This window comes from Pleurodeles waltl, chromosome 12, assembly GCF_031143425.1.
Source record: "Pleurodeles waltl isolate 20211129_DDA chromosome 12, aPleWal1.hap1.20221129, whole genome shotgun sequence".
Classification (NCBI taxonomy): Eukaryota; Metazoa; Chordata; class Amphibia; order Caudata; family Salamandridae; genus Pleurodeles; species Pleurodeles waltl.
The window spans coordinates 637,959,914-637,985,804 of record NC_090451.1 but is presented as its reverse complement, the minus strand read 5'-3'; the positions used below and the strand labels follow the sequence as shown (position 1 = coordinate 637,985,804).

The window sequence follows — 25,891 nt, the reverse complement described above, 5'->3', positions numbered from 1 at the left end:
CTAAATCTAATTATTATCCAGAGAAGAGGCTCATTTTATCATAAAAAGAAGGGACTTTCAGAGGTAGGTGAAGGAGAAGACTTCTCATCCATGAGTCAGGCGACTCCCACTTGTTAACTCAGGTAGCTGGTGGGACCGTACCATTGTCGGTACTCTTTCATCATGCATGAGGGTGCCTCCTAGGAGGATTCCCCCACCGTCTTCCACTTGTGTCGCTACATTTTACAAGGCTTTATCAAAAGAGGACTGAACAGTGTTGCTGGAACCATTAATGGCCTGCTGTAACTGCAGCTGTAGCATAGAAAGAGAAGTGGGGAAGAACCCTCTTTGGTTGAGTCATCATTATTTTTCTCATAATTTTCTTTACAAAAAAAAGACCAGCATTGAAATTATTAGCCAACTGTAAAATCTTCGTATATTTATTTTTGATATGGCCAATGTAAGGTGTGGAATATAAGCTCACCTTAAGTAAAATGCAAAAAAGTGGCAGAAATATGCTCAAAATGCACGAAGTATAACTAATTAAGCAGACAACGAGGCGCTGGTGATACTAATCTGCCGTAGCTGTAGTTGTTACCAAGAAGACAAGGCACACAAAATGGCTGCCGCATGATAAGTGTGCTGAAAAGGCTGCCATATGGAGGCCGAGATGGGGCAGGCAAAGTTGAGCGAAGGCTTCTGACGCTCACTCAGGGGAGATTAAGACGAGCCTCAAGGAGGCCTGGCATTAGAAGCAGTACCGGTGTCAAGAGCCCACAGGAGTGAAAAGCAAGAAGGAGCAAGCTTTCTGGACAAAAGAGAAGCAAACTAGCCGTGGGAAGAAAAAAACATGGAAATGTAATTTGTTAGGCGGATGGAGAAAAAAAAGCGGCATTAGTGAGCGGATGAACAAATCAACTGAGAGAAAAGCAATTTGTGGAAGAGAGGAGCTTGGCCATAAAGTCCACAGGCCATGAAATAGAATGGAGGATCTGAACTAGTGTGAAAAAGTCATTTATGAAGATATGTTATGATGAAGCAATAATTATTAAATTACTATAAGAATAAGTAAAACTGAAAATGGTAGAGACTATTGATGGAGAGATAAAGGCGGATACTGATCTGTTGCCAGATGGGATGAGCTACTTTATAGTCTCCATGACATCATAACGCCTTTATGTCTTAACTTCCTATTGCTGCTGCCTGTAGTCAGTAAATAAGGGATTTAGCACACTGTACCACCCCACTGCCTTGTCATAAAATCTACAGCAAACACAGCAGACTTTGGGGGTCATTCCGACCCCGGCGGGCACAGCCCGCCGGGCGGAAACCGCCCAAACACTGCCCCGCGGTCAAATGACCGCGGGGACCATTCTAACTTTCCCGCTGGGCCGGCGGGCGAGCTTCAAAAGATCGCCCGCCGGCCCAGCGGGAAAGCCCCAGCAAAGATGAAGCCGGCTCCGAATGGAGCCGGCGGATTTGCTGGGGTGCGACGGGTGCAGTTGCACCCGTCGCGATTTTCAGTGTCTGCCAAGCAGACACTGAAAATCTTAATGGGGCCCTGTTAGGGGGCCCCTGCACTGCCCATGCCAGTGTCATGGGCAGTGCAGGGGCCCCAGGGGGCCCCACGACACCCGTTCCCGCCAGCCTCTTCCTGGTGGTGTAAACCGCCAGGAACAGGCTGGCGGGAAGGGGGTCGGAATCTCCATGGCGGCGCTGCATGCAGCGCCGCCATGGAGGATTCCCCCAGCCGGGGGAAATCCGGCTGGAAACCGCCGGACCCGGCTGGGCGACCGCTGCGGAATACCTGATGTAGCACCGCCAGCCTGTTGGCGGTGCTACCTCCGGCCTCCACCCTGGCGGTCTATGACCGCCAGGGTCGTAATGAGGCCCTTTGTGATTTGTGCAAATGTCAGGCACTAAGGTCCTTCCTAAGTATTGTCCGCCAAGCTCTGGAGGTGACAACCCAAAGCAATGCCAGTAATGCTGAAATTTCCAACATTTTTGCTTGCTTTCTGTGTTGAGCCTGTGTCCTAGCTTTCTTGCAGTTTATTTCTAATTTGTTCAACACATTAGTAATTTTGTTAAATTAAGTGTTTTAGAGTTACAAAAAAAAGATTGAACTTATGACTAAACAAAAGGAACATTTAAAGTATATATTGATAGAAGAGATTTGTCCAGGAAGGTTCATCATATAAACTTGGATCATATTGCAAGAGCTTCTAAATTACCTGGGGGCATTACTGCATAGCTGTAACGTTTATAAAGATTTAGCTCATGGCATCAAGTTATATATTGGGCATGTTGATATTGTAAATTTGTAAAGGAACAATATTCACAATTAAGGGTTGCTTTGATGGTGAGGGAACTGATGGGGGCACTCAATGACAGGACACAGTGAGCAACAGTAAGCAGCACACGTCTACAAGTTAGAAGACACCATGTGTAACCTAAGTGCTGAAGCTTTGAGTCCTGACAGCTCAACTCAGTGCAGAGATGGGCAGAAGCCACCATTATGATTAAGAGTGTGTTGTACACATGGTCAATATTAGTATAAGGTTTACATACTACAGCAGCTCTGCACATACATGTACTTCCCCCATGCTAACATGTGAAGCACAGCAGAACGGCCAAAGATGTTTAGAGTTGTGAACGAAAATTGTCCTTAAATAGATATTGCTGCACAATATGTACACTTTCAGTAATAATTTATTATACCACACAGTTCTGTTGTTTATTTTGGAGACATAATATATAATATCTGAAATGAAAAAGTTGATGCCATGTCCCAGAGAGAATCTTTCTCATAATGTGACTGAGAACTGAGACTACACAAGGCTACATAGACAATATTAGGCTTACCATTTATATCAGACTCCTTCACAGCCTTCACCTCCAGCTGCACCAGCTGGCCCGTCAAGGCACATGAGATGTTAATAAAGACTGGAACTTGGGACCAGAGGATTGAGCTGAGATTCACTGCTTCAACCAAGTAGACCACCATGCCAGTAATAGTATTTGAGGGTATCTGGCTGGACACAAGTAATCCCGGAGAGTCATACATTACCTAGCAGGACAAGAAGAAAGAGTAATTTTGGGACACACATTCCTCTGGCTTTTGAACAGATCACATGCAAATCCCACCCTATTCCGGTTTTGTAGGAGTACACTGTAAATACTTCACAGACATTGTTTGCATTATGACAACTAATGTTCCAACGAATGAATCAGATCTTCACCCATGCCGCCTGTCGAGATAGACAAGCTCAAAGGAACAAATTCCATCTAAGACCCCAGTTGAGCAAAAGAAGACAAACCCAACATTCAAATGAGTTGACCTGAGAGCAGCAGGAAATCTGGGTGTCTTTAGGTCTCTCACTTCAATTCAAAGTAGGTAATTCTTTCAATCAATTTATCAGATACAATAGTAGAAATGTCATACAAGAATAATATACACTTATCAGCTTCTAATCAAACCCCTCATTCTAAAGGTCAGTGATGCAATATAACCTGCCCTCCCCTGCCACAAGCCCCCTTCATGCACAGGATTCATAAGATGTTCAGGGAAATTTTGGTCGATTTTACAAAGCCTTGATAAGCAATAACACAGTAAACAGATCTGGGTCAAGAGGACATTCACACCCATGAACACTCCAAGAATGCATATGTCTATACCTGCCAGATCTGTAACTGACTTGAACTACAGAATTAGGGTCCTAATTCTTAGTGGGCATGAACCATCAGTTATCTTTGTAAAATGTAGATATCACACTACCCTTGAACCTCTGTTTTTGGTTATTGATAACAAAACTAAGATGTTCAGTGCTCAAAGTCTGCCAGAGTCGAGCAGCCACAATTACTTTTTGGAGGCATCATGAACTGGTTCCCAGGCCCTGGTGGCTGGCCTGTGACAATCAAATAAATGGCTGTGACTGCCACCCAGATGCTGGCAATCCAGTGCCCATTATCTGTTTTTAGTAAGTGCCATTTGGCTATGTTTAATTTAAACTGCATTACTCTATTGTGATCGGTATTCGCTTGGAGTGTGGACTTGCAGGCCCTTCAACACATTCTTCAACCCTGGTTCCTCCCATTTGACCTATCTCCATATAAACTACCCTGCTAGGTGTCAACTCTGAGCATCAAGGTAAAGGGTGGCGAGCTGAACGGTGCCTTCCATGTTTGGCCGTTCTGGGACCTGGAATGGAATACGACCAGTTCTCCCTATCCCCTCTTGTCACCCCATTTTCATGTTTCTAATGTAACTACTATTTTCCATACCATCCTCACACTGGCTGTAAGATCATCCACTCGTAAGGGGGTGAACTTACGTGCTCCTCTGTGATCTCTTTGGAGCGTGTACCCAGGCTGGTTGTAAAACATACATTTGTGTGGGTTGCTCTTTTGATGCTCCTGTCTGTAAACTGCAAGCTTACACAACATCACTCTGAATAATGGCTACCCCTGTTTGGCTCCTGCATGGACTACTCAGGCATATACTAAGACTGGATGCATAAAGGTTGATCCTCTACTGTATCAGGGTGGACCCCTCAGAGGTTATATCTGCCATCATTACTAAGGGCTGCTAGCATGATATCCATTGCTATTGCTGCTCAGCCACTCCAGGGTGGCCCTTTCAGAACTTATACTATGGTTGGTTGTGTAATGCTAATTCTTGCAGGGTGCTCCCTGGTACTCCTGCATAAACGACTCCAAGCAAATACCAAGACTGGTGGTATAATTATTATTACTATGTGTTGCTCCTGGTAACTCCTGAATGAACCAGCAGAGCATATACCATGGATGTTTGTACAATTCTTATTCCTGTGGGTGGCTCAATGCTGCAACCATGAAGACTCCTTATAGCAGATACCAATACTGGTTAAGTTATGTCCATTCCTACGAGTTGCCCCATGCTGTAATTATGTGGACTCCTCAGGCGTATAGTAAGAATTTTGGTACACCAGTTGCTTCTCTGTCAGTTTATTGTGGACTGGTGTATAATAACCATTCCTATGGGTTACTCCCTGCTGCATTTACGAAGACTCTTCAGAGGCAAAAACATTTATGGTTGTAGAGTGTCCATTCCTATAGGTGAGTTCTCTGTTACTCCAGTGTGGAATCCGCTTGTTTGAACTCTAGAGACTGTACCATAGTTAATGGACGAATGCAGCTCCTTGGTTACCAGGCTTAAACATTGGGCACTCTGACGTTACAAATTCAACACAGTTAAACCACAGAATATAATACAGTTTAAAACATCTTTATGCCCCTACCTTGCTGCAATGGTAACCTAAGCCATCAAGCATAATTTCATAGTAGTTCTGTATCCACAAGCCTGAAAATTGTAGAGCTGTACTAGGTCACTCTAACACATTTAAAACAGCGGAGATCTACAGAGGGAGCCAGAACAGCAGCGTGCTCCTCTCTTGATGACCCACAACCTCAGAGCAACAGACTTTTTCCCAGCGCCTCTGAACAGCTTAGCGGTGAAGCCAGAAATTAAACAACTTCTCAAAAGAAGAGTCTATGCTGGTGCACTAAAAACATCACAGCTTTCCCTGTGGAATATGCAAAGCTCAAAATGCCACACTGTCTCCATCCTGGGAGTTGTGACCATGCCTTGGAATGGTTGTCCTCCTTTCCTTCCACTAACTCTCAAGCAGTCATCATGAATCACTGGCTGATGTCATTCGTAGATATTTTATATCCCATGCTGACAATACTAAGACTGTTGTCTTTGCTGATCAAATCATTGCTTCTGTGGATAATTCCAAGGCCTGTTTGTTGTGAGTTATCCCCCAAAGAAAAGTTACTCACTGAAGCGTATGGAGATAAAACAGTCATTATTTGGTGGGCCTTCTTTGATCTGGTCTTCTTCTTGGTGGCCAATTGAATTGGATAAACCTCCTGTACCATTTTATTCAGATAGGAATGTGAGAGTTGTCATTGTTGTCACTTTCTCTACTCAGTTCTAGCTGCTTCTATTGCCTACGTATGCTGCGCAAGCTCTTGTCACTTTTGCCCAGTGATTCCCAGCATACTGTGGTGCAGGTTCTCATTTTAGATTGCACTGACTACGGTGTCTTTCTTTGGCTTGCCAAGAAAGCTGTATCTCACTTTCAGCAAATCCATTATTGTGCAGCTATTGCTCCTGAATCTAATTTTTCTGAGTGATCCCTCTCCATTAAAGGAACCTGCACTGGCTTCCTGTGCAATGACAAATACATTTTAAGGTTTAATGTTTATGTCACAGAGCTTTCTGTAAAACAGGCACAGGGTTTTTTCAGTTTAGAATAACACCACACGTGCCTGCTCACATCTTCGTTCCTCTAGTACCTCATGTATTCATATTACTCGTTTTGCACACAGTAGACACAGAGGTAGATTCTTTTCAAATCTTGCTCCTAAGCTGTGGAACATCCTCCCTCTTCCATCTGCACTCTGAAACCAACTACATTCGGTTTCGAAAGGGCATCAAAACTTGGCTCTTCAGATTGCTGTAGATTAGGTGTCTGTATTTGCTGCCTGTTTTTAGAGCTTGGACACCCTTTCTGAGTGGCTGCTTGTGATTAAAAATCCAAATCTATTCATACATTCACACCAGGGCTATAGGACCCTCACAGTGGAAGGCATGACCTTGAAGGTGACTTTGAATTTCCATTCTGGGATGCTACTGAATTAAAGTTGCATTCCAGAAGCCTGCCAAGCAAAGGGCCAAAAAGTTTGATCCCAAATGCTCACATCTAGGAACCTTAACAAATCTCCACTGAAAGATTCTGACAATTCTTAGCAACATTCTTGAACTCTGACAAAATCATACCAGCAAAGCCTCACCCTGGGACTCACAAGAGTTAGAGCTCAATCCTGGGACCCTTACAAACCCTCATTGTTTACCCTTACCCTGGCAGATCCTGACGCACTGAGCCCTCCCGCCTGGAATCCTGAGAAGCTCAGTACTGCACACCATGGAATGCTGTCTATTCAGAGCCCCAATTTGGAACTCCGGGTCATCACTACCAAGCTCCTCTGATTGGCCTGATGAGTTGAAAGCAGCAGAGTCCATACTTTTCCTTACGCCCTGCCCCCCACCACCATCCTGCATGTGAAGTGAGAGACAAAGATAAGCAAAAAGTAATAAACACAATGCACACAGACTGACATGACACAATACCTACCTCTATTTCCAACAGGACTGTGCTGATCCCCATAATCCTGATCTCATTGGTGGGGTGCATGCTGCTGAACACCAGCTCAGACTGGTTGTTGTAGAAGGCTGGAAAGAAAGGGACCTGAAGCCTCTGAATCTCTGGCACACCTCGACAACTGACAAGAGAAGCCTTCAAAGACACCAACGTGTCAGCTGTGCTCAGATCCAGGAGCACATCATCAGTCTGTTCGTGTGTTTTAATCACACACATGTAAATGCCTGAAAAAAAATAACCACATACCTAAAGCATGGCAAGCAGGTATAGCTGGATACAATCCTACGTCCTTTCCACAGTTTAAGTTCTTGATATATTCATGTTTTGCAGATTTACAAAATCACTAGTTTTAATTGTAAATATAGTTTTGAACATATATTTTCTTTATTTTAATTTCACAAAATATAATGCTGTGCATTCAACTTGTTTTTATGCAAGCGTATAGACAATAATTAGTATGAATGTTATTGCGCTGCACTGCTTGACCTTGCTGAGGTTGATCACAGTCCTTGTCCTGATTGCAACAAGGAGATGGTACAGCTAGACCATGATGGCAGATGCATGGGTAAAAGGGATTATGGCATCACCATGCAGATGAGACGTGCCTTTAATCGTTTTTTTAAACAGGTTATGGATTTTTCTAACCACCAGACTTGGATGTCAATCCTTCAAAGGTTTAAGGGTAGCAGAAATCACCAATCTCTCTTGGACCATCAATGGCATCACAAGGGTGTGAAATGAGCCCCATTTAGCCCATGAACACCCCCCTCTTTGTAGCTGATGAGCTAGTCGATGAAAAAGATACAGACACTGCAGCATAAACAAAGGGCTGCCAGCTGCCCTCAGCCAGGATTTATCATATAAACAATAGGAAATGAGGCAAGTACTTCACTTTGCATCCTGAAAACTGCAAGGAATCCCCTCCCCTGCCTGACATGGAGGGCCCATAATTCTCATAACTTGCAGGTATGTACAAAATGTTTGGTAGGGTTATTTGTATGTGAATGGTATTTTCAAGTAGTAGAACTGTGAACAAATGTTCTGGGTTTTCCATGAAGGTCACAGGAGGGCAGAAAAGTGAAGGACCAAGAACTGCCCTTGTGAAACCATTCTACACCTGCTGTAGAAAAAGTTCTATACTACAGCAGATCAGACCTCAAAATCTTGCCTCATTGACTCTAGTGGCAAGCAAGATTTATTGAGGTTTAGCCTCCTTATTTGAACCAAGTGGTGAGTAAACTAATTTGTCAGTAACTGTGTCTCTTTTAAGGTTGCAGAAATTCTGAACATGATATGGGGCAAATGGCACAGATATTCCCCTACTAAGATTCCATCTGAAAGGTCAGCAGTATTGGAGTGGAGTGTATCACATGATAGTATTAATACAGCAGGCGAGTAGGACTGAGGAAAAGTCAGTCACCTGCCAGAATCACCTGTAAAAGGCCAGTGAGTGTGGATGAGGGTCACTCACGTAACAGAACTGTTTCTAAAAGATTGAGTGGTTTGGCCCAGATTCTGTTACATGACACTGAAAGATTAATACAACTAGGTACAGTTTGTCACGTGTCAGGATTATAATCACCAACGCAAGGAAGTGAGGGGGGTACCTTAATAGATGACAGAAGGAGCCTCAATTGTTGCCAGATTCCTCATTACTTTACAGGTTTTAACTTTGTATAAGACAGGTCCAATTAAAGTTATCAATCACCCCTTGCCTTATTACAATATAAATACTTTCCCCATGGCCCTTTACTTTTCACATTAACCTCTCCACACAAAAAAATCAAAACGTATGAGCTCACCCTGCACCAGTTCAGTGTTGGTACAGGAGGCCACTATGAAGAAGCGTGCAACTGTTATGCGGTTCCTACTTTGATAATAGGATTGCATGTTGTGGAAAGCAGAACAACAAAGTGTGAGAGACTGAGCATGTCCATGCAGTTAGTAACTGCCTTCCTAGCTCCTGGTTAGCTCACAATGCCTTACCCAAGCCTCCAAACCCACCAGGGTGAAAAGTGATTATGGCAACCTGAACATGACACTCTGACTCCACAGGGAAGTAGTGGAAATAGATCATACCCCTTTTGTACTATTACTCATGCATGCCAAGGATAGCCAAAAAGATGCTAAGTAAGATTTCAATATATTTACTGAAACAATTGCAATCTGGCATATAAAGAGTGAGCTGCAATAATTATGCAGATGAAACAAAGCAAGGTAATCAGCATTAATAACATGGTAAAAAGATGGACAATCCAACCATGACGTATGTGGTTCTAGATGTACTAGAGGCTGCTACCTAACTCTATGTCTACTCTGAGAGCACAGCGGTTGTAACCCTCTGCCTGGCTCAGTCTAAGGGATTAGGCCTGGCCCCATACCTGGAAAGAGTGTTAGGATTCAGCCTATGTTGTTGATCGCAATCCGCCCAGGGAGCTGGCAGATCAGCGCCAGCCAAGCTGCATGTCACACGATGTGCATCCCAGGATGGCCGTGGCCGGAATGCCTCTGCCACCCTTGGGTCAGTGCACCATTTATATAATAAACCATACCACACTGGAAATACAGTTCCAATGCAATGCTGTGTCAAGGTGATAGAAGCTGTTTCCTGAACGGGCAACACAAGCTAGCATATCATGTACCACGTTCCATAACCAGGACATGGTGCTGGCAGACAGCAAATTAGCTTTTTCACTAATGTGATGTTCCAATGCCTGCGTTAGGGACAGAGCATTAATTGTGATAGAGTGCACTGACCTGCACCTGGCACACCAAGATACAGGTATGCCACAGCAGAGACCAGGGTAATGAATCCAATCTCTATTAGGCCCCAGATCCCTGGAACTGAACTCAAGCTAAACTTTTTTGACCAGCAGATGTGCAATGCATGCCACAAAGGACCCCCAGCTTGCACGCATCAGGGGTCAGGGAGTCAATAGTAATACAGAATCAGTGGGAAAGCCCTCCAATTCCACCTGGTACCTCTCAGTCAGAATAACTAGGACTCACTGATCTGAGACTGAAGTCAGTGATGTTTTGCATAAGAGACAAAAACCAGAGCTTCTAGGGTTGGACCTTAACTCCAGAAGAACTGGGGAAATTGAAGCTGCAAGCCTCATAGATGTTGTTTTGCCAGGCAGATGACTTAAATGTACTGAATGAAATGAGGAAAAACTGATGGAGGGGTAAAGTAGAGAGGACCCAAGTAGCCACAACTGTTTCATAATGAACACTGCAAAGCAAAGTTACAGGCGCATGAGGTTTGTGAGGGTCAGCACACACTGCCTGTAAGGAGGTAACTTCAATACCTGTAAGACACTATGGCCCTCATTACGACCCTGGCAGGCGGCGTTATTTTGGAGGAAGGGACTGCCAACAGGCTGGCGGTACTTTTCCCCAAAATATGACATTGGCGGTTTGTCTCAAGCCAAAGCGCCAATGTACCACTCTGTCCGCCAGGGCGGTAACAGCCGCCAGGCTGGAGACTTCAGTCTCCAGCCTGGCGGCCGTCACAATCCCACCCTCGGGATTATGACCCCGCCTACCGCCATGGTTTTCGTGGCAATCTTACCACCACGAAAACCATGTCGACAGGCACTATCAGTGCCAGGGAATTTCTTCCCTGACACCGTTAGGGGTCTTCCACACCCACATCCCCTTTCCCAGAGTCCTCCACACCCTCCCCCTTCCACTCCCAACCCCCTGACATACACACACCTACACGCACAGACATACACACTGATACAAACACGCATACCCACATTCACCCACGTATGCATGCATTCATACACACACACAGCAACACACACTGACATACAAGCACACACGCATTCACACCACACGACATACACTCACATCCATTCCTGCACACACACACATTCCACACGCCTCACACCCACGTGCACACATACAAAAACAGTCACACACCCCCCACACACACACACAACACCCCTCTCCCCTATCGGAGAACCCGACTTACCTGCTTGCAGGGGGTCCTCCGGCAGGAGACGGGATGCGGCGCTGCTGCCAACAGCAGCGTTCGCCAGCAGAACACCGCCAGGCCATATCATGTGTCATGAAATGGTCGGCGGCGTTCTACTGGTGTGGCGCTGCTGTTGGCAGCAGCGCCACCGTACCGCCGCCCGCCGCCATGACTGTAGCCGGAATTCCGCCAGCCTGTCATAATATGGTGGACAGTAGGTAGCCACGGCAAGAGTCTTTTGGAGGCTGTTGCCGTGGCGGTAGGCGGGATTTACCGTCTAGGTCATAATGATGACCCATGTTCTGCATTGGGGACTGCTTCTGAAAGGTACCTATAACATTTTGGCAATGGAAGATGTGAGTCTTTCTCCGGAGCAATACCTACCAATGGTCTAACAAGGATCTTATTGGTTTCCTCGAGTCCGATTAGGTTGTTATTTCAACTATGCAATGTAACCTGGCAAACCATGCTCAAATAATCTTTATCTGATGATGTGAGACAACAAATATCTAGTTCCATTGATTTGATTCCTAAATGCAAGGAAGGGAAGTGCAAGTGAAATGGAAATCTGGATGGGTATTGTGGGGGAGGGTGACAACAGTTAGGTGACAACATTGTGTCACAGCTAAAGAGTCATATTTCTGTACAGCATGAAAATTATGCAATGGATTCTCTGTTCTAATCACCCTTATGGCTACGGTAATGAGTGAGAGCTGCCTTGAGATCACACATCGAAAGTGGTGAAAGTCAAATCTTTTATTTAGAAGGAATTCTTCAATCACTGAATGTCATAGCACTGGACCACACTTCTTTGTATGTAGTATCTTCACTCCATCACCACCCTCCAACCCTAGCATCACTAGACCACACCTGTTCGGCACGGTGTCTGTCTAAATTTCCCTTCCAGTTCCAATCACATTTCCTCGATCAGCATACTCCTTTCATCACTGAATCACACTGTTTCCATAACCAAGCAACACTCCACTTAACAACTAAAGGGTCCTGTACCACCCTTTGATTATCCTTCCAAATTTCAGAGACCACTTCCGAGCCATCACCAGCCCTCCCCTGCTAGCACAGAACCATACCTCCCTATAACTAGATAATGTATCAGTATTACAATCCACTCCTCTCCTGTCCCATACCATGCTTCTATCATCAATGGGCCTTTCCTCTCCTCTCCTGTAAGTAGACTGCACCTCACCGATCCACAAAACCACACTTCCTAATCCCTTAATCTATCTTCTCAAATTTCACCACACCTACCCAATTAACATACATTGATCTCAATACTAAACGCCTCTTCCTCCATCATCATACAATATAATTCCCATCAGTAAACCTCTTTATCATCATCGTCAACCCACATGTCCTTCACAAATTTCGCACAAATCTTCCAACACTAGATCATATATCCTCAGTTCTCAGACCATATTTGCTCCACAATTAGGTCATGCTTCTGCCATCGCCATAACAAACTGCATTATCAACAGAGCAACCCGGCCAACCAATCACCAAGCCACATGTCCTCAATCACCAGAATTTGCATTTTCCTTTGAGGGGAGCTCATCTCACAGTAACGCAGCATGCCTTCACGGTCAGCATACATTTTCTCTGTCTCCTCTATTACAGCCCTACAATGTTAAGGCTGTTCATTCATCACTGAAACATGGCTCCACCATCATCACACAATGCCACTTCCAACACATGGTCCTGACACATCAGGCCATGTCTCCCCAAACACTGTCCTACATCATCTCCATCAGAACAAACCTCATAAGTAAACCACATGTTTAACTACCACCTGGAAATGCCTCCTCTATTACTGGACTATGCCTGCTATTCCTTCAGACCATGCTGCTTCCATCACCAGACCAGGCCGCCAACAGCACTGAGCCACATCACAAAACCACACCTATTTGGTTACTAAACTATGCCCTCTCCATCAGATAACACCACTTTCACCAGACCAGGCTTACCAAACCATCAAATCCATCCCATCACCAAATCACACTTACATCATCAGGACAGGTCTTTTACACCACCAGACTACACCATTATGTTATATGCGGGGTAAGGTAACCAAATCGATGTGATATTACCAGAGACTATTACTAGGAGGAGATACTGCATCCAGTACTATTGGGCATGCATAGAAGAACACGCAATAAAAATAAATCTGGTTAAAAAGTCAGGACAACTGCCACTTGTGGGAAACACCATCACTCGCAGCATGCAAACAGTCCACTATGAGGAGGACCCACTGACTAGAACATCTCTCGCAGCCATTCCAGATTTCACAACACAACTCAATACTTTGCACAGGATATTCCTCCAGAAGTCAGAACTCTCCCAATTCTGTGGCATGGACTTTGACCTCGGGAGGTAGGTGATATTTAGTGAGAGAGAACTGTAGGCTTTAGTGGAGAAGATGGTCAGTGGGAAGCCCAGGTTCATTGTCCCACCTCCTTCAAAATACCAGCACCAAAGTAAATAAAACTCTGAAAGGAGATCATCCAAAAAGTGAACGTGGTGTCCTGCCATCTGTGTTCTGTGGATTTGGGAAAGTTTTTTACTTGAGCCACATGTGACGATTACAAGTACCACATTTATACTGGTGGAGATGGTAACAAGAGTAACTGCCCCATCTGGATTACAAGTAATGCAGGAACAACACAGATCTGGTATTTTTTCTTTGGACACTTTAGTAGCTGAAAGCAGCAGAAAAGTCTGTGTGAAAATTGAGAAAAAATGGGGTGAAGAATGTCTGAATCTTTGGGAAAACACAGATTCCTGCAAGTTTCTCTCAATTTTTGTTCGGGGCATAATTCTGTCTGGATTATCCATGGTATCAGTACCTCAGGGGCAGGGGTGAGTAATTGCCAGGCCATTTTCCAGCCCACTTGTAACAGGCCCTGTATCTGTTTTTGGTTTTGCTAATGGTTGCCCACCTGCCCAGGGAAGGAGGGATTTACTGAGAAGAAAATAATTTAAAAGACAGGAAAAATGTGCAGTATACAAATAAGATAACTGCCTAAATCGTCAGAATTAATTAATTATTAACTTAGAACTCAACATGACTGAGCAGATTATATAACCTTTGTTGATACAATAAAAGATGCTTTTAAAATAATATAAAAAACCATTGTCTGTTAAGGAGGTTAAGGTGTTGTTTCTGGTTTGGAGGCAAAACAGACGATTGTTGGGGGCCCTTGCTCGCAGCCTGTTCATTTGTTCATACCTTTGTTCATTTATTTTGATAAACATGGGCAGTACATATAGGTATTCACCCTCATGCAAAAAATTATAGTGTGTCGGCAGGTACGAATCCTGTACTCGTTGGAGCGCTCCAAAGGCACAGTCTTTGCTCGTTTAGTAAAGATGTGCAAGAGCATGGCAGATGGACCATCACTTTCTTGTATTGTGAGCAAAGTCTGCAAGTTTGAGTGGGTGGAAGATCTGACTACTTTGGAAACAGGTCATAGGAAGAACCATTTCTGAAATTTACTTGCATGAGCCTGGATTTATATTCTGCCTAGGTTTCACTTAAATATCCCTGCAGACTGAAATATTTGGTGAATTTTTGTTAAAGAGACCCTTTTTTGATTTTTGCATATATTTGGTATATTTTTGTTAAAGATACTCCTCTGGCTTATTTAGTGATTTTAAAAAAAGGCAATGTCGTGACCTTGAATGACCGTGAATTTGTTTCCTTGTGATTAAACCTGTCTGATTTTCCTTCCAGATGTATTGTTTCACTTACGGAGTGTAATACTGTTTACATGTTAACACAGGCGGAATAACTTTTGATTTTACAGAGCGGCATTACTAGTGAAACCATGGGGTAATACCGCGCTGAACACCTAGTAATATGGGCCTTAATGTCCAAATCTCTTAATTTACATTGTATCTTAAAACATTTGTAAAACTGATAGATGCTGCTTTGCACCAGACTTACCTTTCTCCACACAGAAGTGAGACTGGACTTTGAAGATGCTACTGGCTGGGATGTCCATCACAGAACTGGTGAAAGACACCGTGCAGGTGAGGTGATTCTCAGGCCGCAGCACATACGTGATGGCCTGCTCCTGAGCATGACTGCATGGTCCTAGGGACAAGACAAGGAGCCAAGACAGTGTCTCTGAACTGGGAGTGAAAGGAAGCAAGGACAGATGTACGATTTCTTCACCATCTCTTAATGTGTCAAAAGATAGGGCATTTTGAAACTACATGAGGGCCAGAGGACAAAACAAATGTGCAAACATTTTGGCAACCTAAGTATGCATGATTTGAACAATATGCCTCTGATCAAAGTAAAAAAAATCATAAATAGAATCCAGAAATGCATTTAATTTTTTACTATATAAAGTTACTTCTAACCCATGGTGTTATCAGATCACTATAAATTCAACAAGTGATTGAATATAATATAGATAAGTCATAATCTTTATTTAACCACTGACACAAAGTAACACATAAGTTCATAAATAGTTATCACAAAGGTACAATGCACATGATAAAAGACATTAAAAAGTAGTTGACATAATAAAAGACAGTTAAAGGTCATGCAGATCTATAAAACCATGTTTTAGAGCATCACTGAATTATGCAATTGTAATGCATGCTTTAAAAAAAAGAGCCTAATGCCGTGCATACAACAGGGCAATCTAATTGCACAAGTAAATCAATGCCATGCTATGCTAAATTTAAGTTTTAGTAGAACTAAATAATAAATGAGCAATAAATAATGTTTAGTAAGGGGAAGATAACATTTTCAAAAAATACCAAAATGCAGCAGGGTCTGAGGAGACACCTCATCTCACGGGCATTTGTATATATGTCAGAGGAAGCAAATTTTACTTGCGGAAAGCAAATCAGTCACCTAATTGAGCCTAACCTAAACTGGCACAAAAACAAACGTTCCCAAGTACCCAGAACCAGGCTCAGATAAGGGACCAACCCCTGCATGGTTTGTAGAAGACAGTATTCCGCGACTGAGGGCTTCATTAATTCTCTACCCTTCCTCTGGACCGTCCTATGTGATACGAAACACTCCCTGACCCACCCTTTGTCCTTTTTACTGTGCTTCTCGTAGATAGAGGGACAGCCTAGGGCAAAAGTTGTCTCCCTAATGTATTTACGCCAGGGAATTCTGTTCCCGTATGAACAGGAAAGACAATCCAAGATAATTTGTCTATTTAGACTATCTTTCACATTATGCCAAACTGAGCACAAAAGCAACAAAGGAGTGAGGTGTGAGGAAGTAGCCTCTTTCTAGCATGGTTACCCCGCACTTTTGGCCTGTTTGTGAGTGTGTGTCAGTGTGTTTTTACTATGTCACTGGGATGCTGATAGCCAGGACCCGAGTGCTCATAGATAAAAACCTATATGTCAGTGTGTTTTGCCTGTTTCATTGGGATCTTGCTTTTCAGGACCCCAGTGCTCATAGTTTATGGCCTAATGTGTGTGTGTGTGTATAGTGCTTAAATGTGTCACGGAGGCTCTGCTAACCAGAACCAGTGTGCTTATGCTCTCTCTGCTTTTAAATTTGTCACTATAGGCTAGTAACTTCATTTACCAATTTCAATTGGCACACTGGACCCCCCTTATAAGTCCCTAGTATATGGTACCTAGGTACCCAGGGCATTGGGGTTCCAGGAGATCCTTAAGCGCTGCAGCATTTCTTTTTCCACCCATAAAGAGCTCAAACAAACCCTTCCACAGGTCTGCCATTGCAGCCTGCGTGAAATAGTGCACACATTATTTCACAGCCATTTTCACTGCACTTAAGTAACTTATAAGTCACCTATATGTCTAACCTCAATGTACTGAAGGTTAGGTGCAAAGTTACTAAGTGTGAGGGCACCCTTGCACTAGCAAAGGTGCCCCCACATAGTTCAGGGTGAATTCTCGGGACTTTGTGAGTGCGGGACGCCATTACACACATGCACTACATATAGGTCAATACCTATATGTAGCTTCACAACAGTAACTCCGAATATGGCCATGTAAGGTCTCTAAGATCATGGAATTGTCCCTCCCATTCCAAATCTGGTATTGGTGAGTCAATTCCATGCATCCTGGGGGCTCCACTAAGGACCCACAGTACTGCTATACCAGCTCTCTGAGGCCTGCACTGCAGCTACAGCTGCTGTCACCTCACAGACACGGTTCTGCCCTCCTGGGGTCTGAGCAGCCTTTGGGAGGAGGGTGTTACACCCTCTCCCTTTGGAAATAAGTGTTACAGGCTGGGGAGGGGTAGCCTCCCCCAGCCTCTGGAAATGCTCTGAAGGGCACAGATGATGCCCTCCTTTCATAAGTCAGTCTACACCAGTTCAGGGACCCCCAATCTCTGCTCTGGCAGAAAACTGGACCAAGGAAAGGGGAGTGACCACTCCCCTGTCCATCACCACCCCAGGGGAGGTGCCCAGAGCTCCTCCAGTGTGTCCCAGACTTCAGCCATCATGTTTTCCAAGGTGTGGGGACACTCTGGAGGCCTCTGAGTGGCCCGTGCCAGCAGGTGACATGAGAGACCCCTCCTGATAGGTCCATACCTGATAAGGTAGCCAATCCCCATCTCAGGGCTATTTAGGGTCTCTCCTTTGGGTTCTCTTCAGATTCTACTGGCAAGTTTCCAGCAGGAATCCTCTGCAGTTACTACTTCATCCTCTGACCTCGGATCAACCGCAGACTGCTCCAGGAACCGCTGTAACTGCAGCAAAGTATCTAGAAGGGCTACTTTTCCTCTGCAACTTCAGCTCTAGTCAGCAACTGTAACAGTTTCCACAGTGTGCATGCTCTGAGGACTCCCTGTCTTCACCCTGCACCACAAAGACCGAAGAAATCTCCTGTGGAGTGAGAGAGTCACTTCCCTGCTAAAGCAGGCACCTTCTAAGCTGATAACCGGTTCTCTTGGACTCCTCCCCTGGCGACGAGCGTGCTCCTTGGAACACAGAGGCGTGGACCCCATAGACACAGACTGTCCTGAGGTCCTGCTGTCCCACTTTGGAGGAGGTAAGACCTTGCCTTCCCCAAGAACGACAGTACCCCTGTGCACCGCGTCTTCTTCACCTCCTGAGGTCTCTGTGTGCTATTTGCAAAATTCCTTCATGCACAGTCTGGCCCAGGTCCCCAGCACTCTATCCTGCGACGCTCAACTCGCTGAGTTGTTCTCCGGCGGTGTGGGACCTTCCTTTGTAGTGCTGCACCAACCGCATTTTGCATCTCCTTTGTCCCCGTCTCCTGGGACTCCCGTGGGTGCTGTTGATCTTCTGAGGGCTCTCTGAAGTGTTGAGGCCTCCAGGTTCCTCCTGGGTCCAGACAGCACCACTTTGATGCAAAACGTGACTTTGCCGGAACCAAGGCTTGTTGGAGGAATCCAGGGCCAAAACTCGCCTGCATCCAACTTCTCTTCGTGGGTCATCCAGTACATCACGCATGAACACGCTGACATCTTCCTTGGGTGCATTTCTGCAGTCTTCGTCCAACCGGGGACTCTTCTTTTGCACCCTCTTCTGGGTTGGCATGGGCTCCTGTCCTTCCTGGAACTTCTTCCGACTTCTGGACTTGGTCTCCTTCCTTTGCAGGTCTTCAGGTCCAGGAATCCACCATTTGTTGTTTGCAGTCTTGCTTGGTTCTTGCAATAACTCTAATCACGACTTGTAGTGTGTCCTAAGGAAACTTGCAGTACTATATTCCTGCTTTTCTGGGCTCTGGGTGGGGTATTTTACTTACCTTTGCTGTATTCTTACTCTCCCAGCAATTCTCTACACACTACACTTGTCTAGGGGGGAATTTGTGATTCCCATTCCACTTTCTTAGTATATGGTTTGTGTTGCCCCTAGACCTATTTTCTACCATTGCATTCTATAGCGTTTCCTATTGTTGGCACTATCCTATGTCTAATTATTTACCTAATCTTGGTGTCTACTGTATATATTGTGTATAATACTTACCTCCAGAAGGAGTACTGCCTCTAAGATATTTTTGGCCTTGTGTCACCCAAATAAACTACCTTTATTTTTGGTAACACTGAGTATTGTCTTTACTTGTGTATAAGTACTGTGTAACTATAAGTGGTATTGCAGGAGCTTTGCATGTCTCCTAGTTCAGCCTAAGCTGCTCTGCTTTAGCTACCTCTATCAGCCTAAGCTGATACGACGCTACTACATTTCACTAGTAATGGATAACTGGACCTGGTATAAGTACCCAAGGTAACCACTGCAAACCAGGCCAGCCTCCTACACAAGGTTAATCTGATCCTCAATGTACCCCAAGCCCAGTCCCTGCTGGACAGCAAAATGCAGTGTTGACAAAGGAACGTCAAATTTGCGCCGATACACTATTTTCCTCTATTTTCCTCAATCTAAAGGCCTTTACCCACATCCTTGTAACCCCATTTCCCTGATCCATAGGTCAAAATGAGGAGGCACTTCTTCATATAGCTCTTGAGTAAGGGGGTACGGGCTTTTTACGTATTGCGGAAGTATGTGGACCTATTTGCATAATCCAAAGCACTAGATAGATTCATAAATGCCAAGTGAAGAAAACTACACGTGGCAAATGTATACTTAGACACAAAGAGGTGCAAATTTAAGCATTGTTCTATGGATCGAAGGCCTTTTCCGAAGCTGAACTAAACTGTGAGAGGATGTTAGTCTCTGTAGATCAAAGGAGCAGTCTGTCCACTACAATTCTCCCAATGTTTTTAGTGATGGAATCAAGAAGGAAAACTGGGCAATAACTCTTTGGATCCTGCACATTTCTCTTTTTAAAAACTGGCACGATTATAAAAAAGCACCAAGAGGATGGGATGCCAGCCTTACAAGCACAGTTTATGACATTTATAAGCCAAGGGGCCCAAAACCCTGGGTTTTCTTTATATATGTGCATGGGGATCCCATCAAGCCCAGGTGTCCTTTTGGAAGGGCTGTTAATGATGGCATCAAAAACTTCCATAGAGGAGAATTGAATATTCAAGGTCAGTGCACATTCGTCCGTCTCTTTCTCTGGAGTGGAGCCATTTAAACAATAGATTCCACTGAAATGACGTAACCATTCCTCTGGACCTATATGTGTACTAAATTTATTCAGCATAGAGCCCAGTAAAAGGCCAGCACGTACTGCCTTCCAGAAAGCCTGAGCATCCTTGGCTTGACAGGAACACACTAAGGCTTCAAATTTCTCATCCTTCAGGTCAGCTTTTGTCTTCTTTAATACCAGGGTATAAGTCATCCTACAGGTACCTGTTGCTTTCCTATCCATGGGACTGCACTTCATTTCCCTTCTCAGACAAGTATCTGCAACTCTGCATGCCTTGTCAAACCAACATTTGTTGTGGTTCGACTTATTGCCTATGGGTCTTGTGAGAAAACCCCTAATACAGGAAGATGATTCTGCAAAACTGCTCAACATTACCTTGGGCCCAGCTTTCTCTAATAGGCAGGAACTAATCAGGTCCTCACACTCATTAACAATTTTGCTCATTATAATCGTCATATTTACAGAGCGGCAGACAGTCTATACCCTGCATCTTTTATATAGATAAGCTGATTATAGCTAACAATACACTTTGGTCCTTTCACTGGGATCTGTATTGAGAGAGATACTGGATTGTGATCACTATAGGAAGAACATCCCCTTCCAAAACAAAAGAGTGCATGTTTTTAGATACAGATATGTGATCAATTACAGAACCAAATTCCCTGCCTGTATATGTTGGAATAGTCGGTGTCACAAAATTGTAGCAACACTCTGTAGATCATACGTTGCCAGGTAAGTAAGTAAGTTGAAATCCGCCCCCTAGGTTCCAAGTCTGCCTCCAAGCTATTCTCAGGTGTATAGAGAGAGAAAGTCAAAGATGACAGAATAGGTGTGGCACCCTATTTCGCATTAAAATCACCAGCCAGTATTACATTGAATGACATACCCCGGCATGTGCTCCTATTAGCTAGTTTATCCATACAATTAAATAACCAGCAGACATTCTGATTGTTCCTAGCTGAAAATTCATTGTTATATAAAATTGGCTCTAACTAAACCAAATTGGTGCCACACCTTAAATCAAAAGCCTGCATATTTCCCCCCTCTAGTTGTAGTTTCTCTGTATTTCAGCCGATGGTAACTTTAAACCAGGTGGCTAGTTCTCCCCTTAGCCTGACCAGTTGGCAATGGGGAGGCTGGGAGGTTATAGCAAGTATACCCATCAACAAAGACATCGTCCTATGCCCAAGTCTATTGTAACAATCCAATGTCATGGCTGTTAAGAGCACTCCACTCTTCAGTCGGCAGCTTAGAACCAGCAACATTCTAGCACAAAACTTTAAAATTCGTATTAAAATGGAGGAGTTACTTTGCCCAATGGTCCAAACCACGTCACCAGGTCGGGGGAGTTGGAACCGCAGTGCTGGATCAACCCATTAGTAGAACAGGATGCAGTAGCAGGCTGGAAGATATCAACCTTTGTCCTTTGTTGCCCTCTTGGCAGTCCTGGGCTTCTAGAAAGATTCAGTGGAAGGAGAGTAATAGTACTGCAAGGACACAAACTGTCAGTTCCTGGGGAGACAGGTGACGCCAAAGCATGGGCGCAATCACGCTCCCTACCACTTTGTCAGTCATTATCCCCTAGTCCAGACAGAACCAAACATTTTTTCCTCTATGAAAACTGATCAATGTGATACAATAGCAGAAGTGAGGGTTGTTTGGCAGTATGTGAAGAATTAGTAGAAGCCAAATGTTTATAGAAATCCCTACGGTAAAATCTTTATTTTACAGGACCGTACTGCACCTGCCCTGGCTTTGGCCAAGATTTCTTCAGCAATCATAGGCTTACGAAAGTTGACAATCATACAGTCACCTTGGAACTTCCTCGCCAAGGGTCAAACCCCTCCAACCCTGTGCACCAAAAGGATCTCTTTACAGAGATTTAAAGCACATTTAACATTGGCATGGAGCCATTACGTCACCTTATTTTTTAACTCAAGCATCCACTCTGTCACTCCAAAAGGTAAACTTGGTGCATTGGCAAAAACTACCATATACAGGCACTGAGCCGGTGGGAGATAAATCACAGGGAGGGGGACTGGATGTATCCAAGAGGCTGCTTTCTTGAGACAAGGTCGTAGTACAAGTCCCTCCCTGACTAATACTACTGGGAGGAGGCCCAGAACATCTCTGATCATTTCCATTGACTTGTGCTTCCTTACTAATGATCCATGGGGCCATTTAAGTAGAAGGGGAATCCGCACTGAGTAGCTGCCTTGCAGGACCAATCATGCACACTTCACAGATGTTCTTTAAGCATTTCTCAATAACAGTGAGTTGATCATGGATGGGGTACAGTTTTAAATCGAGTATGGCATTGAGCCTTTCACCTAGAATATCCCAGAAAGCTATGTTAGGTAACTAGGTTAGGTAACTATGTTAGGTACTAGGTGTCATACTAGACTGATCCAAAGTCAGTGGGCTAGTTGGCACCCCTTCACTTAGGCTTTTAGTTTTTTTTCTGAATCTGACCACTGGACCAGCTCCAAGAGATCTCAAGTCGGGTTCAGCAACACCAGGGTCCTCCCCTCTTGTTAAGGTGCCACTGTAGCTGTAGGCAAGGCATGGCCACTAGCTAAGGCATCGCTTTGAGGTGCCAAGGATAAATATAGATCAATTTCATCAGCGGAGAGAGAAAGCTGACGCTCAGCCAGTTCAATCTCCTTTGAGATGACTCCTACAGCTCATGCAAGGTTGTGTGACCTTGGGCTATCGGTGCCACATGGGTAATATTCCGTTTTCTCATTGTAGCTGAGCAATATGGAGGGCAGGTCTATAGCAAATTCCGTTGCACTATATGCTCCTCAATTCTAGTAAATACTTTAGCCAAGTGTAGATAATTAAACAAGGTTATCTCCCAAAGGATGTAGCTCTTCGTGACACAAGATCACTGAAAGGGAGGGGGGTGGAGGCAAACATACAGACACACTCAAAGTACCTGAGCAGGAAGACAGAAATCTGGGAGAAAAAAGGAGCCAAGGTGGTGGCTCAGTCCAGCCCCTTCTGGCAATGACAGGCAAAGACTGGCCCGCTCCTGGCCCGGCTCCGTCCCGTCCATGTCCTGAGCAGAGGTGTGAGAGAGTGGATTAAATACACCCACTCGGCACTGCCACAAAGTCACTCCTCCTCCTCCCTCACACCAGAGTCTGGACTCTGTAGTTCTAGCCCCGACTGCACTGCAAAGGGCCTGCTCTGTGGTGTGAGTGAACGGATTAAAGGCATCTGCTTGGCGCAGCTACAAATTCAGTGTTACTCCTCCCTAGCAGAGGAGTCTAGGACCTGTAGTCCTGCCCCCGCTGCACAGCAAAGGTGTACCACGCCGTGGTGTGAGGAAGCAGATTAAATGTGACCACTCGTTGCTGCCACAAAGTCACTCCTTCTCCTCCCGGTCCAGAGGAATCTGGGCCCAGTAGTCCTGGCCTCAAGCTGCAAGGTAAAACTGTCATTAAGCACTTGGTCTTTAGTGTTCATAATGGGCGCTGGACAGCTGGTGCAAAATGTTACAGTGCTTCAGGGGACTGTAAGCTTCTCATACTGTCTCTAAAGATTTGAAGTACCTCTTTTTGCTTGTTCATTCTTCCAATGCTCCCTAACATCTGCACATGTCCCAAGTTACCTCACACTACCAACCCATGAGCTTCAAGCTTCTCACACTGACTCTCTATGTAGCCCACACTCATCGCAATATTAGTGTGCCTGGGTAGTAATTGAAGATCTTTTACACTCATCTGGTCCGGCAATTCACTAAACCCATTCTTAATATATTGATTGGGGAGAATTTAGTACACTTGTGAAGGGCATTGGACTACAGATATGTGGTACAAGTTTGAGCATCTAGGCATCAAACTCACCTGAAATATGCACACTGTATTGGTCACATCTACTTCTTTCAGTTTACAATTTTACATAGTGTGTGTGAGCTCCACTGGCAACATTAATAGTGCAATTAATAGTGCAATCAAATCAATATGTTAACTTGGGCCTGTCACCTTGCAGCAAGTATGTCATTGTGTCACAATTATCTTCCAACAACCTTCTAGAATGGCCAGTGTCTGAAGATATATTGTTGTTGACTACTGTAAATGCCTGATAAGGCAGTAAGCATCCCAATAAGGCTGAACAGACGGAAGGAAGACAATTAACCTCGGGGCATAAATACTAACTTTATACAACATATTTACCCGGGAGGCAGCGGCGGCCAGATCCAAGGGCAGGAGCCCTTTAAAAAGCTACTATCGCGCTCCCGCCCGCTGGACGCGTGCGGGCGGCGCCCGGCCGAAGCCCGGGCCAAGGGCGGGCCCGTCCTGCGCCCGTCCTGCGTCCGGATGAGGCTGGGCTGGGCCTACTCTCTTTCATCCACTGTCTAAATACACCAAGTAAGCTTTAACTTATACATTTTCTGGTATACCACAACCTTACAGGCACCATGGGGAAAAGGAAAGCTGCCGATTCTCTAGACCCTTTGTCAGACAGTAAAAAGCAGAGGAAGCACACTGCTAAATTGGTCACCAAGCCCAAAAAACCCTTCGAGGAGATAGACCAGTTGTTTGATGAGGTTGAGGCAATTTTAAACTGTTCACCCAATCATAATGGTGCCTCCCTCGGAAAAAATGCCCTAGTTCCACCTGGGAAGATACAAGACTATTTTAAGAAAAGGTCAAAGGATCAAGGTCTGGACCCAGGGTTGACCAAAAACAGTGCAACTTTATTAACAACGCACCTGCTATCCGTCCCCCCCTCAAATGATACAAAAATACGACAAATGTATTGGTGCACAGGTGTGGATCTCCCCATGTGGAAACAGAGGGCAACATCCCTAATCCTGCCATATCACCGAGTCCTGCGATCAATCTGATCTCGAATATACCTTGTAGAAACCGGTTTGAGGCCCTAGCCGAGGATGACGAAACTCCCAGAGTTCTTGATACAACAACAGACGATATCAGTAAAGAAGCTATCCATTGCACCCCAAAACCAGTCCCTGTCTCCCTTTCAATGCACCCTGCCACTGAGCCCAGCAATGCCCTTATACTTCAGAGAATAGAAGAAGTTAGGACCTTGGTTTTACAACTGGCCAAATGCTTCTGGGAGAGCTTAGAGTGTGGATGCAAGTGCAATCATAGGGATGAAGAGGCGAATATAGGCCATACAATGCCTGATCCAACACTATCAATCCAGCTTGCACAGGGGGGCCAGGTTACTGATCATCAACGTAACGTAATACGCCCAGAATCTAACACCACACAGGCGAGCCCAATATTGTAAAAGACCATTAGATGAGGCGGATACTATGGGAAACCATAGTGCCATTAATAAATTCCCCTCAGGGCCCTCAAATTACCTGCCATCAAAGAGCCATAAACAGATTGACAATCTCCCAGTCAGGAGGTCCTATGTCATTCCTAATGACAGTGACCTATTCGCTCCCAAACACGCTCCCGGTTGTTTTAATGCCCCTTCCCTTCAGAGGACTCCTCACGATCCAGTTTTATTGTCAAAACCCCAATGCCTCAAGCCTGGAACTAATACTCTCTTTTTAAAACAAGTCCCGAAACTGCTTCCTGGACTCAGTGAGGATCATGAGACTAGGGTCAACAAAGTAATCCACTGGCTATGACACCAAAGAAACTGTCTATCAGTTATACGTTCAGATATCTGTAACACTAAGCGGTGGTGTCCCTTA

At 44.7% G+C, this 25,891-nt stretch overlaps 1 protein-coding gene across 1 annotated transcript in view; it reads right to left on the bottom strand.

Annotated features, from left to right (window-relative positions):
• Positions 1 to 2,219: 2,219 nt before the first annotated feature.
• The window catches only part of NUP210L (nucleoporin 210 like), a 201,320-nt gene continuing 177,648 nt past the window's right edge, over positions 2,220 to 25,891 (bottom strand). Inside the window, exons 38-42 of the mRNA XM_069216017.1 lie at positions 23,147 to 23,166; positions 15,125 to 15,254; positions 7,158 to 7,408; positions 2,842 to 3,046; positions 2,220 to 2,230 (exon numbers count right to left, since the gene is read on the bottom strand). Coding sequence (XP_069072118.1) covers positions 2,220 to 2,230; positions 2,842 to 3,046; positions 7,158 to 7,408; positions 15,125 to 15,254; positions 23,147 to 23,166 — 617 coding nt within the window. The remainder of the gene's footprint in view (positions 2,231 to 2,841; positions 3,047 to 7,157; positions 7,409 to 15,124; positions 15,255 to 23,146; positions 23,167 to 25,891) is intronic.